This window comes from Lutra lutra, chromosome 1 (genome assembly GCF_902655055.1).
Source record: "Lutra lutra chromosome 1, mLutLut1.2, whole genome shotgun sequence".
In the NCBI taxonomy this organism is placed as follows: Eukaryota; Metazoa; Chordata; class Mammalia; order Carnivora; family Mustelidae; genus Lutra; species Lutra lutra.
In genome coordinates, this window is record NC_062278.1 from 208,346,102 (window position 1) to 208,364,832 (window position 18,731).

At 56.1% G+C, this 18,731-nt stretch overlaps 2 protein-coding genes across 5 annotated transcripts in view; one reads left to right on the forward strand and one right to left on the reverse strand.

Annotated features, from left to right (window-relative positions):
* ZDHHC3 (zinc finger DHHC-type palmitoyltransferase 3) overlaps positions 1 to 1,124 on the forward strand; it is a 52,610-nt gene extending 51,486 nt beyond the window's left edge. For all 3 annotated transcript variants that reach the window (XM_047696078.1, XM_047696098.1, XM_047696088.1), the window contains one exon: positions 494 to 1,124. In XM_047696078.1, coding sequence (XP_047552034.1) covers positions 494 to 751 — 258 coding nt within the window. In that variant the 3' untranslated portion in view covers positions 752 to 1,124. The remainder of the gene's footprint in view (positions 1 to 493) is intronic.
* Positions 1,125 to 13,478: 12,354 nt separating this feature from the next.
* On the reverse strand, positions 13,479 to 18,279 carry TMEM42 (transmembrane protein 42). Of its 2 annotated transcripts, none has more exons than XM_047696137.1 (3): positions 18,079 to 18,279; positions 15,034 to 15,180; positions 13,479 to 14,121 (listed from the first exon to the last, which is right to left on the reverse strand). In XM_047696137.1, the coding sequence occupies exons 1-3, from the start codon at positions 18,256 to 18,258 to the stop codon at positions 13,981 to 13,983; spliced, it is 468 nt and encodes a 155-aa protein (XP_047552093.1). In that variant the 5' UTR covers positions 18,259 to 18,279; the 3' UTR covers positions 13,479 to 13,980. The 2 variants fall into 2 exon arrangements, with proteins under 2 accessions (XP_047552093.1, XP_047552084.1); XM_047696128.1 differs by lacking the exon at positions 18,079 to 18,279 and adding an exon at positions 17,683 to 17,927.
* Positions 18,280 to 18,731: the final 452 nt, after the last annotated feature.

Sequence of the window (18,731 nt, forward strand, 5' to 3'; positions counted from 1 at the left end):
GAGACAGGTGAGTGGGAGCAGCGGCGCACCGCAGCTTGGGAGCAGGGGCGCATCTGCCACCGGAGCAGGGCCCCCCCCCCACAGCGACCCTGCGCCCCCGTTGGCTGCCTGCCGCATGCTGGGCACACAGTCTGCTTCCGCGGCCCCCGTGTTTGTACCCCGCACTCTCCCCTGACTGCCTGCACCCCTTCTTCTGCTGAGTCCGCTGTACCTGCTGGGGGGCGTGGCCCAGAATGCCCAGGGAGGGCGCGTCTTAGTGTTCTCAGGGGCGGTTAGTCCTCGGCCCTGGGCCCCGCAGCAGCCGCGCCTGATTTGGCAAGGCTGGGCAGACCCCGGCCCCCACTTGCTGTGCCGCTCCCCACCGCTCCCCCCAACCCTGCCCGTGCCCCACCGGCCCTCAGGGCCCCACAGCCCTGACCTGGCCTGGTCGGGCTGTGTCCCTACCGCGCCCCCCTCACCCCTGCTGACCCTCTGTATCCCGTTGTCCCCACAGGGCATCGAGCGCCTCAAGCGAAAGCACCAGCCCAGGGAGCACAGGAGCAGCTGGAAGTCGGTGAAAGAGACCTTTGGTGGGGACTTCTCCCTGAACTGGTTCAACCCCTTCTCTGGACCATGCGACCCAGAGCCTCTCAGTGACAGGGACTGGGTGCGGCAGGCGGCCTCGCTGTCCGAAACGGACAACACGGAGACCGCAGAGGAGCAGTCGGAGGAGAGGAAGGACGAGGACTCCGTGGAGGTGACAGATGAGTGAAGCTGCCATGGGGGGAGGGCCAGAAACTGGAAAGCCACTGGCAACCTGGACGCGGGCGTCGTGGCCCTGGCATGGCTGGGATGCGCCGCCCTGCACCCCTGCCCCCACCCATCCCCGCAGGCTGCTTGCGGCCACTGCCATCCCCTGTACACCCTCCTCCTCTCCCCAAGTTGGGCCAGGTCTTGGTGGGGGGCGGACTGGGGCAACAGGAGGAGGAGAGACTCCTGGAAGCCATCCAAGAAGAGTTTACCCAGAGCGGGACTGGGTGTCCTTCCAAGACGGGGCGCCCCCCGCACCTGGCACGGCCCCACCAGCAATGAAAGCTCTGAACGGAGCAGCCCAGGGGCAGAAAAGAACTTGCCTTTGGCTTTTCTCGGGATATCTGTCTTCTTTTGGGATGGTCGGGGCCCTGGCTCCTGGCTTTTGAGAACGAAGGCCATGATGTTAGGATGGAAGGACAGAGCAGGGCTGGCCTTGGGGACCCGGGACAGGACACCAACATCAGAGCAGACCAGCCCGAAAAGGGTGCCGCATCCCAGCTGCTCCCCGGAGAGGCTCCCCCAAGCCTGTGAAAACTAGGAGACAGGTGCGGCTGCGCAGGTCCGGCTCAGTTTGAGGAGGACCCCGCACCGGGCTAGTCACACACATACATGCAGGCCGCGCCCAAGTGGGAAAGGACAGTAACTGTGTCTTGAGAGCAGTGCCAAACTCAGCCCCCATTCCGTTCCACAGACATTAGACTCATCATGGAGGCGGACAGCTGGGAGCCATCCAGAGGTCGGGGTTGGGGAGAGGACCTATGGAGAGGGGACTGACCTCCACCTGGACAGAGTTTCACAACCCACATGGGCAGAACTGACCAGAAATCTCTCAGGCCTGGGTTTTAAGCCACTTCTCACAAGATAGGGTCCATTTCATCTCTCTAAGGGGATGGGTGGTGACCACGGACTGCAGACCGATGAACCAGGAAGACAGACACACACAAACACACACACACACACACACACACACACACACCCTCCACTCTGTCAGGATGAGCCTGGTTGAAGCCCAGGGTTACCTACTCAGAGGGGCCGGTGTTCCCAGAGTCACCTGTCCTGATCCCGGCGCAGGGCCCTCGGAAGACATCCCACAAGGGGTGATGGCAGACCTCTAGAGCCCTCAGGCCACGGGCCTGTCTTCCTGGTCCGCATTAGCTTTATTTACTCATGACGATGCTGAGAGCCCTGGTCAGCTCCGAAGGCCGTGCCCCTGCCATCTGGGAAGGCCAAGCCCACTAGCCACTCTGGGAGAGCCGTTGTCCCATCACGGAGGCCTGTCCTTTGTTGTCCTAACCTGGAAGGTAGCCTGGGGTTGAGGGGTGGGGGGCACACAGCCGACTGGATACCAAAGACCAAAGACTGGATACCAAAGACAAAGAAAGCAATGCCACCCCTGGAGCCCTCAAGGAGGTGGCCATTACAATAAGGGAAGGGGGTCCCCTGGTCACCGCGGGCAGCGTCGGTCTCCACTGACTTCAGGCCCGTGGTCAGAGGGCTGCCGAGGCTCCAGCGACCCCGGAACCAGCTCTGAGTGCCCGGTGGCTACGGGAGGCCTGTCACCCGCGGTCAGACGGACCCCCTGCCCACCGAGCTCATCTCGAGCTTGAGCTCGGTGGGCAGGAGTCCCGGTTCGGGGGGCCCAGACGGGGCCACGTGGGAGCTGTGACCCGCCCAACCCTGAGCTTCCTGTCCTCACTGTCCTGTCACCACTGACACAGTGGCCTTCCCTCCAAGTGCGGCAGCTGCTGACAGCCTAACACTGTGCTTGCTTCGAACTGACAGGATCGCAGCTGTTGTCAAAACGATGAGGGCCACAGCGGGGGAGGCTGGGTGCAAACCCCCATCTTGTGCTCTGAATAAAAAGCTTTTTGCTTGACCTCAGTGGCTGGAGTCTCCTGTCTTCAGCAGGAGATACCCAGCCGGACCCCTGGGCGGCGGAGCCCTTCCTCTTAGTCACCTCGAGGGGACCTCTAAGAAAGTCTCTCTCCTCCAATCCCTGCGTGGGAGACAAGTGATCCCACACAGGGAGGAGCTGTGGATGGAGAGTTACTCACCCAACTTCTTTGGGTCATCCCTCCAGGGGGTGATTTCTAACAGAAGGAAAACTCACGTTCAGGCAATGAGCATTTATTGAACACCTACTGTATGCCAGGGCGCTGGGCACTGGGGGCAAGAGGGCCAGGCATTGAGGGATTTTGACTTTAGAAAACAGGCCATCGCCCCCGAATGTCATGCACGTTATACACCGAATAACTCCCCTTCAACCCAGGCCTCTGCCAGGGCGGGTCTGGCTGGGGTTACTGCCTTTGAGAAGAGCCCATCCCCCACCCCCAGCCCCCCAACCTTCGGCATCCTGAGTAGGGCCCAATAAAGAAGGCCCACCCGTCAAGAGAGGCCCTTGACCTGGGAAGTTCAGAGGGTCGATGGCTCCCCCAGAGCCCACGTGACCCCCAGCACCCCAGCACGAGATACCAGAAGAAGCTTGTTTGCAGAAAGAAAAAGCAATGACCCAGGGGACCACGCAGTCCTCTTGAAGCAGTCAGAGTTTAATTAAAAGCATATCGATCACTGGAGCAAGCCTCTGGAGGGCAGAGCAAGAAGGAACAGCTTCGGTTCACAAAGCAGGGCTTTCAGTGGATGTGAGGAGGAACCTCCCCCCGGGAAGGCCACCCCCCCAACAGAACCCTGCTCAAGGGAGTGGGGAGCTGCAGGCCTTGGGGTCTCCCTCCCCTGCGCCTGCCCAGGACTGCTGAGCATGGGAAGCCGTCCCTCCCGGTCTGGGCCGGCCTTTACCCTGGGGCAGCCTGAGCCCCTGCCAGAGTGTCTCCGGGCCAGGGGCGTCTTGAGGTGGGGGTGGGGGTTTCCTATGCAGCCCCCTGGTCCTGTGCCCGTGGGGCCACCAGCGCTGATGAGATGGGGTGGTGGGCAAGGTGGGAGGCTTCAAGTGAGGCCCTGGGGGGGGGTGTCGTCATTACTCCAAATGTCAGGAAAGGGCACCCTTATTTGAAATGCTCCTCCTGGGGCACCTGGGTGGCTCAGTGGGTTGAAGCCTCTGCCTTCGGCTCGGGTCGTGGTCCCAGGGTCCTGGGATCGAGTGCCGCGTCGGGCTCTCTGCTCGGCGGGGAACCTGCTTCCTCCTCTCTCTCTGCCTACTTGTGATCTCTGTCGGTCAAATAAATAAATAAAATCTTTAAAAAAATAAAATAAAATAAAATGCTCCTCCTCCTGGGCTGGTTCATGTCAAAATCCCCTTGGCTGACCTGATCCGTCTGTGCCCTGGTGTGGAGGCTCCAGGGTCCCAAAAGCAGCTTCATTCCTGGGGAGCAGTGCATGGGGAGGACGGAGGGGTGCTGGGGTACATGGTACTCGCTTGGCCCTGAGAGGGCTGGAGCGGAGGAGATGGGACAGAAGCAGCAGATCCAGCAAATTCATAAGCAGGCCGAAGGCCCCATCCCTGGCGGCTCCCAGGTGAGACCTTCCTGCAAAGGGAGGCAAGTGGCTCTTACCTGAGTGCCCAGGCTCCTCAGGGCGAGGGCGCCAGCCCAGGACTCTGCATTTACACGCGCCCGCAGCTGAGGAGCAGAGGGCCACGGGGCCACATTTTGACAAATACTGAATTTCAGGAGCAGGGGACACCTGCCTGCAGCTCAGATCAGTCCCTGAAAGGCTGGGGAGTCCCCAGAGTGGAGCCTTGGGGCTGAGGAGGGTCTGGAGACTGGGCTTGTGCTAGAAAACTCCTGGGCAAGGGAGGCAGACGGCAAGGGCCCTACCATACAGGGTCTCCGCCATCTCTCGCAGCTGGATGTCCGCTGCGAGGTTCTTCTCATGTCACGCTCTGAATCACAGACGGTCTCACTGCGTGTGGGGTGCCCCGAGCTAATGGCACAGAAACGATGCCAGACAAGGTGAGCAGCGACCAGGGGGTCCTCTCCCCATCCACAGGTACGGGCCATGCCCTTCTGGGAGCCCCCATACCCAATTCCAGGCGAGCGCACCGTGCTTGTCCTGCACGTTTGTCTGGCACACATCGGGGGTTGGCGACCGTGTCCACCCACAGGGAAACAGAATGTTGGTGGCACAGCCCAGCCTGGCCACCGCCCCCAGGAAGGACCCCACCCCCCCCAGAGCATTGCAGAACACACGGGGTCCACGGCCTGTCTGGATGGGCTCCCAGAAGCCAGTGCACGTACCCACCGTGTGACCTGGGACAGATGCCCACCTGTCTGTGCCTCAGTTTACACCTCTGTGAACCAGTGATCTTTAGAACACCTCCCTCCCTCTGGGCTTGTTTCACAGATGACGTGTTGATGCCTGTTGGGGCATCTTCTGTTTTGAAATTAGCTGGAAGTGACCTCCAACTCTCTCACCCTCCGACAAGCCCCAGCTGGACAGTCCTTCCACTTTACCGAAGCCAGAGAAAGGGCAAAGCCATTAAGTTCCTCTTTTAAAGCATTTATGACAGTGCTTGACACATAGTAAGGGCTAGGTAAGTCATGAGAAAATAAGGAAGCAATCTTGGAACCATATGCCTCCCCTGCTGGCCGGCGCACAAATGTTCTTTGCAAACTCCATCAGGCCTGGTGAAAAGCCCAGTCACACTCCCTCCTGCTTCCCGAATATCAAAGCTCCTGGTTTGTTAAATTGGGGTTTTGCAATAGGCCACAACTTCCGAAGCCTGTTCTAGAGGTTGCTGGGTTTTAAAGATTATTTATTTATTTGACAGAGATCACAAGTAGGCAGAGAGGCAAGCAGAGAGTAAGAGGGGAAAGCAGGTTTGATCCCAGGCTCCCTGCTGAGCAGAGAGCCCGATGCGGGGCTTGATCCCAGGACCCTGAGGCAAAGGCAGAGGCTTTAACCCACTGAGCCACCCAGGCGCCCCAGTTGCTGGGTTTGAATTTACAAGGAGCCTCAAAAGAGAGTGTGGCCTGGGCCTCTAGCGACCTCTCAGGTGGTGTGGCTGGACGGTGCTTTCCACCTCTCCGATCAGAGGGAGCAAAGGCTGGTGTGCCTGGGCGGTTCAGTCGGTTAGACGTCTGCCTTCCGCTCGGGGCATGATCCCAGGGTGCTGGGATCAAGTCCCACATCGGGCTCCTGGTTCAGCGTGGAGTCTGCTTCTTCCTCTCCCTCTGCTCCTCCCCCTTGCTTGTGCTCTCTGTGCCTGTCTCAAAAATAAATAAATAAATAAATAAATAAATAAATAAATAAATAAATAAATAAAATCTTAAAAAAAAAAAGAAAGAAAGAAAGAAAGGAGGAAAGGCCATCCCCACAGCCTGGAATGGCCAGAAGGAAGGCAAATACCTGGAAGAGAGACCGGCAAAGGGTCTGGCTGAAGAGGGACGCATACACCGTCATAACCCGGTCCCCCACACCCCAGGCTGCAGGTGTCCTCCTGTCCCGCCTCGTGGCCCCAGCCTGTCCGTGCTTGTGCCTTCGGGACCCATGCTGACTATAGAGCAATTCAGGGAAGGGAAGGTGGAGGGACGCTGAGCCCCAAAGAAACTTGCAAAAATCCTAATGAGCAATTCTAGGTCCTAGGGAACAAAGCAAATTCCTCTTCAGGTGTGCTGGGCAGCCTCTCACATGGGCCCCCGTGATGGCCACCTCCTGCTTTGTGGAATCCCCTCTCCTAGAGTGTGGGCTGCTCCTGGTGACTCACTTCTAGAAAAGAATGCAGGAAAAGTGCTGCGATGTCACTTCTGAGATTAGGTTACAAGGAGCCTGTGACCTCCGCCCTGGGTGACACCTCTGCCAACCCTGCCAGCTATCAGAGCCCCTTTTTAATTATTTTTTAATTTTTAAGGTTTTATTTATTTGAAAGAGAGAGTATGGTTGGGGCGTCAGAGGGAGAGGGAGAAGCAGACTCCCTGCAGAGTGGGGAGCCCGACACGGGGCTTGCTCCCAGGACCTGGAGATCATGACCTGAGCCAAAGGCCGACGCTTTAACTGACTGAGCCAACCAGGTGCCCCTTGGAGGCCCTTTTTAAAACCATTGGTTCTGGGGGGTGTCTGGCCAGCTCAGTTGGTAGAGCATGAGACTCTTGATCTCGGGGTTGTGAGTTCGAGCCCACTTTGGGTATGGAGATCACTTAAAATCTTAAAAAAAAAAATTTCATTCAGCTCTATCATGACCTCCGGAGACTCCCTGTTGCTCCTAGAATCAGATCCACCCCCTTCCTGTTGCCTGCATAGGGCCCTCCGTGGGGGGGAATGTCTCCAGAGAAGCCTTCTGCACCCCAGCTGATTCAACTCCACCTGACCCGGTGCTGTCTCTCCCACCTGGGGACCCTTGGGCTTTGGTCTCTTCAGCGCATGAGTCCTTGTCTGAAATTGTCTTGTACTCTTGTTGGCTTATGGTCCCACTCCCTCTGTTAGAACAGGCAAGTGGAGTAAAGCAGAGACATGTTCCCAGAGCCTGGGGGGTTCCCAGGATGCAGTAGACAGACAGCAGGTGTTTGCTGAGTGAGTGATACAAGGTTACATAGTAGGTGCTCAGTAAATATTTACGGGCGGAATGCACTGTACTGGGGACACCGTACAGCCCCTGAAGTCAGGAGCAGTGATGTCCTAGGGCTCTGGGCTGAGCAGGTGGCCCCCAGCACGGCACACAGCAGGTGCTTGCTTCATCATGGCCACAGGGAAGGGAGACGCTTCCGACTGTAATCTCCACCCACACATTGCATGAGACCCTATGCCTCCATCCTAGAAGGAGCGAAAGGAGTTCTCTCCCAGGCAGGGGCAAAATGTATCCTCTTGTATAGATCTTTTTTTTTTTTTTTTTTTTTAACTCAAAAACAACATTCAAGAAGCAAGACCGTCCCCGTTATCCCACTGCCTGTCACCAGATCTACTAGATTTCCTGTCTGTTCCCGCCCCAACCCCCATGGTACTCGAGAGCGTACTTACCTAACCGGGAGCTGTGGATGAGCCATTTCCTATTATCTTTGCATCCGAAGTGCGGGACTTTTAATCACTCTTACTGGCTTGCCTCCAGCCCACGTAGCTAAACGTGTCAACAACCTCAGCCCCATGATAGCTAAACGTGTCAACAACCTCAGCCCCATGATTCATCCAGACCGCTCTGCGGGGGCTGCCGTCTCCTTTCTCTGCTCTGGCCCCTCCCAGCCACACCCTGTCCCTCGCTAAGGACCCGGGGTGGCTGAGGACGGAAGCTCCCGCCGCCCCAACCCGGAGCCAGGCCCTGCCTCAGTCTCCCATTCCATCTTCATTGTGCCCACATCATTCCCTCATGACAGACCCTGAGTCAGGATCAAGGAGGCGAGGGCACCCTGGTCTGGAAGGGCCACTCTGGGATGAGAACCCACGTGCTCTGAGCAGCCCCCAGCCCCCCCCAGCAGGGTTCCAGGCCGCACCTGTGTGGAAGGGCAGGATCAGGCTGTCCCAGGAGCGCAGGGCCGGTCCAACAGGCAGCCCCAGGTGGAACACCTGTGTTCAATGGTCTGGAACACTAACGTGAGGGGAGAGGTAGCGAGCTCCTTTTTCAGGAAGTCAGTACCGAGAAACTTCTGACCTGTTTGCAACACAGCTCAGGCTCAGCAAACGTGACTTGGGTCAGGCCTGTTGCAGATTTTAGACAGTGCTCTGTGTAACCCCTGGGCTATGGAAACATCCCAGATGCTGGCTGGACCTTCTGGGTCATGAACAGATGCCTGCAGAGGAGAGCCTGGCCTCTGATGGGTACACCTGGAATCCAGCTGCTGAGAGGCTCTGTGTCCCGATGCTGTGTCCCTGTCGGCAGCTGGGGAGGGCACATCACAGGGACCCCGAGTGCTCCTACCAGCTCAGACTACTCGAGTCCCCTGAGGGGTATGATTGGCCTTCTAGATTCATTGCAGTTTGCAACAGCGCACTGACAGCCTGCCTCTACATCCCTCCTCTTCCTCCTGGTCCTCACACATTAGGAAGACCCTTTGATTATTACATGCAGCTGTCTAGGCTCCTCAGTGCATCAGTGGTCGGAACAGAGTGCGAGATGATGTAAACCACGTCAGAAATATGTGAGATTTCTTCCTGACCAATTCCTTTTTTTTTTTTTAAGATTTTATTTATTTAGGGTGCCTGGGTGGCTCAGTGGGTTAGAGCCTCTGCCTTTGGCTCGGGTCATGATCCCAGGGTCCTGGGATTGAGCCCTGCCCAATCGGGATCTCTGCTCAGCGGGGAGCCTGCTTCCCCCTCTCTCTCTGCCTGCCTCTCTGCCTACTGTGATCTCTGTCAGTCAAATAAATAAATAAAATCTTAAAAAAAAAAGATTTTATTTATTTATTTGAGAGAGAGAAGAGCACAAGCAGGAGGGTGGGGTAGAGGAAGAGGGAGGTGCAGGCTCCCCGCTGAGCAGGGCTCAATCCCAGGACCCAGAGCCCAACCCAAAGACTTAACTGCCTAAGCCAGCCAGGCACCCTCCTCCTGACCAATTCCCGAGCATGGTTAAACTGCACTCAGAAGGCTTCTGTCCCTCGTGCACGCAGCCCTTGCAGAGGAAGGGTCTGGGTGGGGAGCAGGAATGGCTAAGTCCATGTGAAGTAAGACTGCAGAACGGGACACATGGACTTGGTCACGACAGAGGAAGAATGGAAGCCCGGCCACAGGAAGGCATTCCAGATCTTGACTTTCGGACCTCTTTCTGGAACCTTCCTTTCTGCCTTTCCAAGCTGCTGCAAGAGCTCTGAATCCAGACTGAGCCAGCCATCCGCACACTCCTCGCTGAATGCTTACACTCCGGCCGCGGACCGCTGCAGGCGGCCCCTCGGAAACCAAGGACTGGCCTGGAGTCCCGGGTCTGGGCCGAGTTCTCTAGGACAGGAGGCCCCATGGCAGGCAGGCGGGTGGGCGGGCGGCCACACTGGGGCTTGCCAGCCTATCCTGCCCGGTGGAGGTCCTCCCTGGTGTGCCCGAACAGCTACAGGCTCCGTGTCCATGGGGACCGCGTGTGCCCTCGGGGACCGAACCTCCCGTGTGGGCACCGTGCCTCCCATGACACGGACTCTGCCCTGGGAGGCTTTCAGATCAACTTCAGTTTTCTGGCCAGATTTGTGCTGTGCCTGGATTGATGCTTGGGGCCCAGCAGAAACTTGCAGAAGCCACCTGGCCTTTCAGTGACAGATCTTCGTGGCTCACGAGCTGGGTTGTAATGGTTAACCCCAGGCCCCAGAAAGGCCGTCAGGGAGATCAATCCCGAGGGCTGTTCTCACCCCATGCGTATGGTCCAACTGAGACGGGCAGGCTTGGATGAGAAAGCCCGAAACACACGCAGTAGGAATTCTGGGAGGAGAACATAAGGGAACTTATGGGGAAGTTCCAGGGAATCCAGGAATCCAGCATAAGGGAACAGCGGCGTCAAAGCGATGAAGCTGAGAACTTTCTGGAACAGATGAAAGATGTGAATCCTCTGATTCAGGAATCAAAGATTCCAAACAGAATGGAAAGTAATAAATACTCCCAGTAAAAATTAAATCTCTCCCCCCCAGACCCTCAGACCCTCTTTCCAGAGGCAACCACTAGGAAGTGTCTTTCCAGTTTTCTCTGCCATAAACATTCGCTCACACCAGGGGGATCTTTCTCAACTTACCATTCTGTACCTTGCCTTTTTTTTTTTTTCCTTCTAAAACATACCTTGGAGTTTATTTCTTAACCATCCAGGTAGTTCTCTTTCTCCTCGGTGGTCACTACTGCCCCCGGCCAGGCGCTGACATTGTTCAAATCTTCTGATACGCGACAACTTCCTTGCACCCACGTTTTTGCACTTACGAGGGACGAGATTTAGAACATAAATCTTCCAAAGTTGAACTGCTGTCTCACAGAGTATGTGCCTCTTGAATTTCCATAAATGTTGCCAGAGAACCTTCCAGAGACTGCATCAGGGATTCCCATAGAAAGACGGGAAGATGCCTTTCAAAACCAACCAACCAACCAGCCAACCAACCAAACTCTGCTCCTACTTAACTGTTCATCTCAGCCAATCTGATGGGTGGGGGGGGCTCTCTCATTACTGTTTTGATGTTATTTCATGACAACCCCTATTACAAGTAAGACTGAGTATCTTACCACTGACCACTCTTGGCTACAGAATACTGTCCACTCACAGTTTGTGTTGTGGGTCATTTTCTTTGGACCCACAGGAGCACCTTTTTTTTTTTTTTTTTAAATTTCTTTGAGAGACAGTGAGGGAGAGCATGAGAGGGGAGAATGTTGGAGGGAGAAGCAGACTCCCCATGGAGCTGGGAGCCAGATGCGGGACTCGATCTCAGGACTCCAGAATCGTCACCTGAGCCGAAAGCAATGGCTTAACCAATTGAGCCACCCAGGCACCCCACTGGAGTTCTTTTTAGGCTTCAGAGTAGCTTCTGTTTATTCATTACCTTCCTCCTCCGAGTTCTGCTACACATTTTTTTTAACTTTTATGTAGTCGGTTTCTCTATCTTCCCCTTTGTTTCTAGGTTTCCAGTTTCCTGGGAAACATCTTCCCTCCAAGATAGTTCTTCACACTGCCTTCGTTTTCTTCTCTGCTTTACAGTTTCATCTTTGACCTTTCTGGAATTTATCATGGACAGCGGCATGAGGTAGCGAACCAGACTTACTTTTCTCTAAAAGCCAACAGGTTGTCTCAGCATGGTGAATGGCACGATCTCCCTTTTACAAACCTTTAACCACACCTCCCACTATTGCCTGGGTCCCTGAAATGTCCTGATGTCCTGGAGGCGTTTCGAAAATAAATGCAGGGTGGCTCATGGGAACCCAGTGTAGGCAGCGTGACACGGAGCCACTGGAAGGCAGGTGGTGATGTTACCTGGGTGAGCCCAGCAGCACCAACCCGCTCCCACCAACACCCCAGCACTATTGGGACATCTGCTGGAGACAAGTTTTGGTTTTTTTTTTTTTTTAAGATCTTATTTATTTATTTGACAGAGAGATCACAAGTAGGCAGAGAGACAGGCGGACAGAGAGGAGGAAGCAGGCTCCCCGGTGAGCAGAAAGCCTCAATCCCAGGACCCTGAGATCATGACCTGAGATGAAGACAGATGCTTAACCCACTGAGCCACCCAGGCGCCCCTGTATGTACTCTCTTGATAGTGTCCTGTGATGCACAAAAATTCTTAATTTTGACGAGGCCCAATTTATTTCTCTTTTGTGCTGCCTGTGCCTTAGGTGTCAAAAAATCATTGCCAAACCCAGTGTCATGAAGCTTTTCCTTGGTTTTCTTCTAAGAGCTCACAGTTTGAGTTCTTATAATTTTAGGTCTTCAAGGGATGCCTGGGTGGCTCAGTCAGTGAAGCCACTGCCTTTGGCTCAGGTCATGATCCCAGGGTCCTGGGATCAAGTCCTGAATTGGGTTCCCTGCTCAGCAGGGAGCTTGCCTCTCCCTCTGCCTCTGCCTGCCACTCTGCCTGCTTGCCCGCTCTCTCTCTCTTTCTCTCTCTCTCTCTCTCTGACAAATAAATAAGTAAATAAATCTTAATTTTAGGTCTTCCATTCATTTTGAGTTCCATTTGAGGTCCAACTTCGTTCTTCTGCATACAGATATCCAGTTCTCCAGCACCAGCTGCTGAAAGACTGCCCCTTCCCACTGAATGGTCTCGATGCCCTTCTCAACGGGCTTGGGTTCTCGACTCCGCACCACTGGTTCATGTCTAGATGCTGGTGCTATACCATTGTCATTATGTAGCTTTGCAGTAAGGTTTGGGATCAGGGTGGGTAAGTCCTCCGACATTGTTTTTCTTTCTCAAGATTGTTTTGGCTATTCAGTGGCCCCTTAAGGACGCCTATGACTCTTAGGATGGGCTTTCCTATCCCTGCAAAAAAACAAACAAACAAACAAGCACGGAGGCGGGACTGGACATGCTAGACTCGAGAACTGTTGAGATGGGGGGTAACTCAAGCGTGGTGAGCGGGGGTGTGAAGGCTGGAGAGGTGCGCGAAGGCTGGATCTCACTCACTAGGAGCCACAGGACGGTTTTTGGAAGCTCATCTGTCAGCTGTCTGGTGAGTCCTAGAGGGCCGAGGAGGGCCTACATGGGTGGGGAGGAGGGGCAGCCTGGACATGTCCCTTGTCCCTCCCCCTCCCCCTACTGCCTCCTGGCCACCAAGTCCCTCCCTCCTGCTGGGAGTGTCTGAAAAAGACATGGAGGCAGGCAGCCTTGAAGAGAGCTGCGAGGGCTCTGGGACATCCAGGGGAAGCCTCCCCACCTCACACCAAGAACTTGAAGCTCCACATGAGGGAACAAGCAGCATACAGACTGTTTGGGACTAGGAATTACACTCACACTGCGTAAGATACGATAAAGTCACAGGGATCCGAGAAAAACAAAGGGCAGAGAGGGCTACGGGGGGAATGAGGAGGCAAGAGCAGCCTCTGAGCTGGCTTCCTTTCCCACCAAGTAAAACAAAACTAGGTCCCCAAAGTGGGGTCAGGCCTTCCCCTTGGCACACCAAGAAAACGGGCAGATGCTGCTGAAACTGAAGAGTGCCATCCAGCCTGGGTGGCATCAGGAAGGGACCGTGTGCTCGAGCTCGAGCTGGGTGGGCAGCTGAGCCCCAGGCCCCAGGGGGCGAGGGCAGCTCCCAACTCCAAGGGCTGAGGCTCACCCAGGTTGCTTCCTCTTATTCCAAAAAATCAGGCAAAGAAAGAAAAGGGGAGGGGGCATAGGAAAGCATTAAGATTCCACACCGGCTACTTTTCACTTACAAACCAAAAGATTTATTAATCCAGCTTCCCTTCCCTCGCTGAACTGCAGAAACATGACGCAGGTACCCTGGTCCAGCCGTGTGGAGGTGTCGGAAAGCTCCCCCGGAACGCGCCCCAGTGTCACGTGCCGGCCCTCTGTCCGGCCACAGGATTGTAATTACAGCGCGGTCTCGAGGCCCAACACCCCGCAGACCAACCCCGGGGTCTCCAGTGTCTGCCACGGAGCGCTGGGGGGGGCAGGGTTGTGAGCATCGAAAGCACCACCCACGTGTATCGAGAAGGCTTCAGGCCGAACACGCGGGCGCCTGTCCTTGCCCTTCCAGGAGCTGCGGCTGGCCACCCTCGAGGCTGCTGAGTCAGGGGCCCATTTCCCTCAGGAACATCTCCACCTGGCCGATGGTCAGAAGGCTCGGGAGGTGGTCCCCACACGCCATCCCGCACCCGGGCAGCTGTGCTGTCTCTCCGGCGGGTCCCCCCCGCACCTGCTGCTACTGCTGCTTGCGTTCGGTGGCCTTCCCGCTGGGGGGCAGCTTCCTGTGGATCAGGCTGAGTCCGCAGAGAATGAGGAACACGCCTCCCCACCACAAGACCTCCTGGCACTCTCCGTACAACACAAAGCCCAGAAAGGCCTGTGGGACAGAGACCGTGGTGAGGTCACGGCCACATGTGCCCGAAGGACTTGACCGTGGTGAGTAGGCACCACCTTACTCTCCCTGGGGCCGACTGCCCTCCTGGGGCAGGAGGAAAGGTCTGGAGCTGGAAGTTGGGGGCTTGAAGCCCAGCTGTCGCCTTCCATAAGTCACTATTCATGGTTGGCCCACCTGCAGGGGCGGGGGAGGGTGCCCTCCTCCCAGCCCCGACCCGAGCCAAGTGCACAAGAAAGACCAGCAAGAGGCCAGCCGCTAAGGCCCAGCACACAGTTGGCGCCTGGTGTTTGCTGATCTAAACCTGCAGGCCAAGTCCTCTCTCCCTCAACAGCAGGACCGACTGGGCTCAGACCCACCTGGCTGACATCAGGCTATCAGAGGAAAGAGCGTCCGCCCTCCCCATCTCATGCTCAAGTTCACAGAGCCCTAGACATCAGTTTGCCCAGAGGCGGCCGAGACTTGAGAATGAGGGCTGCAGCCTGGAAGGGCAGCACGCAGGGAGGCCTTTTTAAAAGTTGGACTTCGGGGCACCTGGGTGGCTCAGTGGGCTAAAGCCTCTGCCTTCGGCTCGGGTCATGATCCCAGGGTCCTGGGATCGAGCCCCGTGTCGGGCTCTCTGCTCAGCGGGGAGCCTGCTTCCTCCTCTCTCTCTGCCTGCTTCCCTGCCTACTTGTGATCCCTGTCTATCAAATAAATAAACAAAATCTTTTAAAAGTTGGACTTCATACCCAGCTAGCTTGAGAATTCGGCCAGAGTTTGAGATGAGAGGAGCAGCCATCAGGGGTCAAGCCGCGGCCCAAACTCAAGTTGACTCCTGTCTAGGAGGGCGGGAGTTCCCCAACTTCCCTGGAACCCAGCTTCGGGACAGGGGACTGCACTCCCAGGGCTACTCACCGAGCTGAGGATGTTTGAAAACGTCACCGTGACAGACGCAATGGCCGAAGACATGGAGAAACTGAGGCCCCGGCTAAAGAACGTCCACATGAGAGAATTGGTGGTCGCCATCATGATGACGCCTAAGATGCAGAAGGCCATGTTCACCTGCGGGACAAAGTGTCACTGCGGCCACGCTCAGCCACAGCGGACCTACGGCCCCCTCACAGCACTCCCAGGGGCCTGATTATGCGCAGCTGGGCCCTGCTGAGATCCTGCCATGGCCAGGGTAGGCGGTCGTCCGAGCTTTCCTGCACAGCACTCCACCTAACGCTGGGCTCAGCGCACCCATTTTATAGCTGAAATAAACTGAGACTTATCTGGCCGTCTTGCCAGCCAGGTGCCCTGGGGCAGAGCAAAATGCTAATCAGTAACCAGTACTTTGAACACCAGTCCCTTGCTGGTGTTGAGGACCGGAGCAGAGGGCAAGCAGTTATTAGTCAGTATATAGTGAGAGCAAATCAGGGGGCAGAGTCCTCACTTCCCGGGATCAGATAAAGCATGAATTCACCATGCCCCCCACCCCCACCCCGTGCAGGCTACAGGACACTCAGGCCAGTCCTTCTGGGCATTCGGGAGCTTTCACTCTGGGCCAGGCCCTGTGGCCAGTGTCTTAAGTGCATTCTCATTTACTCCTTAACTTCGCTTTACAGATAAGGAACCTAAGGCATTAGTAACTTGCCTCAAGTGCCTCTAGCACTTTCCTGCTCAGGGAAAACCCCCGCTACTCAACTAGCGATCCCCGACATCACTTGGAGTCCTTGCAGCCTTTTTTTTTTTTAAAGGTGAAAGCCTGGAAAGGAAAGGATCTTAAGCCTCCTGCACAAAGAACATGCAGACCCCTTGCTTGGTTTTCGGTTAGAAACCTGCTTGCAGGGGCGCCTGCGTGGCTCAGTGGGTTAAGCCTCTGCCTTCGGCTTGGGTTGTGCTCTCGGGGTCCTGGAACTGAGCCCCACATCGGGCTCGCTGCTCAGCGGGGAGCCTGCTTCTCCCTCTTCCTTTGCCTGCCTCTCTGCCTACTTGTGATCTCTGTCAAATGAATGGACAAAATATAAAAAAAAAAAAAAAACCTGCTTGCAGACAGAGCTGCCTCCTCTGGGGTGCCCATCTAAATATCATACTATTGTTTCTTTCTTTTTAAAAAGGATTTTATTTTTGAGTAATCTCTACACCCAACGTGGGACTCGAACTCACAACCCCAAGACCAAGCAATGCATGCTCTACTGACTGAGCCACCCAGGTGACCCTCATACTCTTCTTTCTTTTTTTTTAAGATTTTATTTATTTATTTGACAGAGAGAGATCACAAGTAGACAGAGAGGCAGGCAGAGAGAGAGAGAGGGAAGCAGGCTCCCTGCTGAGCAGAGAGCCCGATGCGGGACTCGATCCCAGGACCCTAAGAATCATGACCTGAGCCGAAGGCAGCGGCCTAACCCACTGAGCCACCCAGGCACCCATACTCTTATTTCTTGTAACAGTTTTCTAGCTGTTGACTATATTAGTGTCTTAAGGAAAGGATGTCTTGGGGCGCCTGAGTGGCTCAGTCCGTTCAGTGTCTGCCTTCAGCTCTGGTAGTGATCCCAGCGTCCTGGAATCAGGCCCTGCAAGGCATCAGGCTTTCTGCTCAGCAGGGAGCCTGCTTCCCCCTCTCCCTCTGTCTGCTACTCTGCCTACTTGTGATCTCTGTGTGTCAGGTAAATAAATAAAATCTTAAAAAAAAAAAAAAAGGAAAGCGTGTCTCTGCAGAATTTTCACAAAAGCCTTGTATGCACCAGGGCAACCTGCTGAGGTAGTTATGAAGACGTGGCGCACAACTAAACAGACTAGGAAACCTCATGGTTCAGGTACTCATCCCCTTTGCGCTTCAGGAATTATACCCAACAGGACACTAACCTCAAGCATGGTGGTTCCGCCCTAAACAGGCTGACCCGCATGGACCCGTCTGTCCACTGTCCAGGTCAGGACCTACCCCTGGGGCGCTGGGGCAGAGAAAGCCCTCCAGCAGCAGACACTGGCCTACCACTCAGGATGGAGGGGCAGAGGTCCACTACCGCAGACATGCGGAGGCAGTTAAGGGGTTCTCAGGAAGGAGGTGGGTTGAGGGAGGTGGTGTCCAGAATGCTCCTCTGTCCTCTCCTATGCCTACGTATCCCAAACTCCCAGTTTTCCTGGCAGCGGGGAATACCGGTCAAAACACTTGTTAATTACGGAGCAAAGAGATGGGCAACGGGCTTCTCACCTAACAGTCACGTGGAGAGAAATGTTCAGGCACAAGGGGCTTAAAATGAGAGGCAGCGAGTGGATGTAGGAACGCGAACTAGTCCAATCGGAGGACAGACTGCAGGTCCCTGGTAGGGAAGAGGCTCAGGTCTCTTACCGCCTACACTGGACGAGGATTTGACGGGTTTGGAATGCAGGGATGCTCTCCCGCCCCCCAGCTGACTGCAGCGCCTGGCTGCGGACCGGGCGAACAGACCTGCGGGCGTGAGGCTTCGCCCTGCGCCCCCAACCCCAATCCAACCCCCTCCCCGGAGCCTCGCAGGCCCCGCAGCGCCCCTCCTCCGCCCGCGCCCACCCGCCCGCCGGCCGCAGCGGCGCCCCGGGCTCGACCTCGCTGCCGAAGGCCAGCTTGGCGGAGGCGGCGGCCAGGGCCCCGAACGCGCCGGCGCACAGGCAGTTGAACACTCCCCAGAAGCGGCGCCGCATCGCGCCGGCCTGGAGGTGAGGGAGGAATTCTGCGGGGGCGTCGGGGTAGGCGGTCGGGCACACGGCGCCGCCAGGGGACTGCGGCCCCTCGGCCATGGTGCCCACCGCCACCTCTCCCCGCGCCCGCCACCAGCGGGACCGAGCGCGCGCCGCGATTGGGCGGCGGCCTCACGTGACGCGGCGCCCACGTGAGCAGGGAGGCAAATTCGGGCGCGGCGAGGGCCTCGGAGGGGTGGGGCGGGGCCGAGGCCGAGCCGAGCCCGGGGGGCCTCCGTGGGGTGGCGGCCTCCGTAGCTTTACCCCGGAGCTGTCAGTGGCTGCGGTCGGAAGCCGCTGTGGTTGCTGCTGTAGAACAACACTCCGTGACCCGGCAGTTTCAGTCTTTGCCACTGGCTGTGGCCCAGCATCCGCTTTCCCCAGGAATTGGTTAAAAATGCGGAGTCCCGGGCCCGCCCAAGACCCGTTGATCAGAATGTGCATTTCAACAAGAGCCCCAGGGGATTCACCGGCACCTTCCGGTTCGGGAGACGCAAAGTGGAAAGACGCCTCGGCAGAGGGCGCTGGAGCCCTCCGCACTCGGCGTGGAGGCGGGCTCCGGGGAGGGCCTCTGACAAATCAGAAGGCCCAGATGGATGCGCGCTCCTCGTAGGATTTAAAAGAGAGACTAAATCGCCCATAACGACTCCGCTCAGATAACCGGGACTGACCTGACTTCCCATTTCCTGTGCACTTAAATGTTTAAAATGTTTGTGTGTAAAAAGTAGTACATGTCTTTCGAAGAGAAATGTTGGAGCGTATCAAGGACTACTTCCTCTCTCCGGGGAGATCATTATTAGAGTACTTTCTGTCTAGGCACAGTTTTATATACAGCACACGTTAAAAAATAGTTTATGTAATCTGTATGGGGCTTTTTTGTTCAGCATGATTTCACAGTGAACTGTTGAGCATTTTTT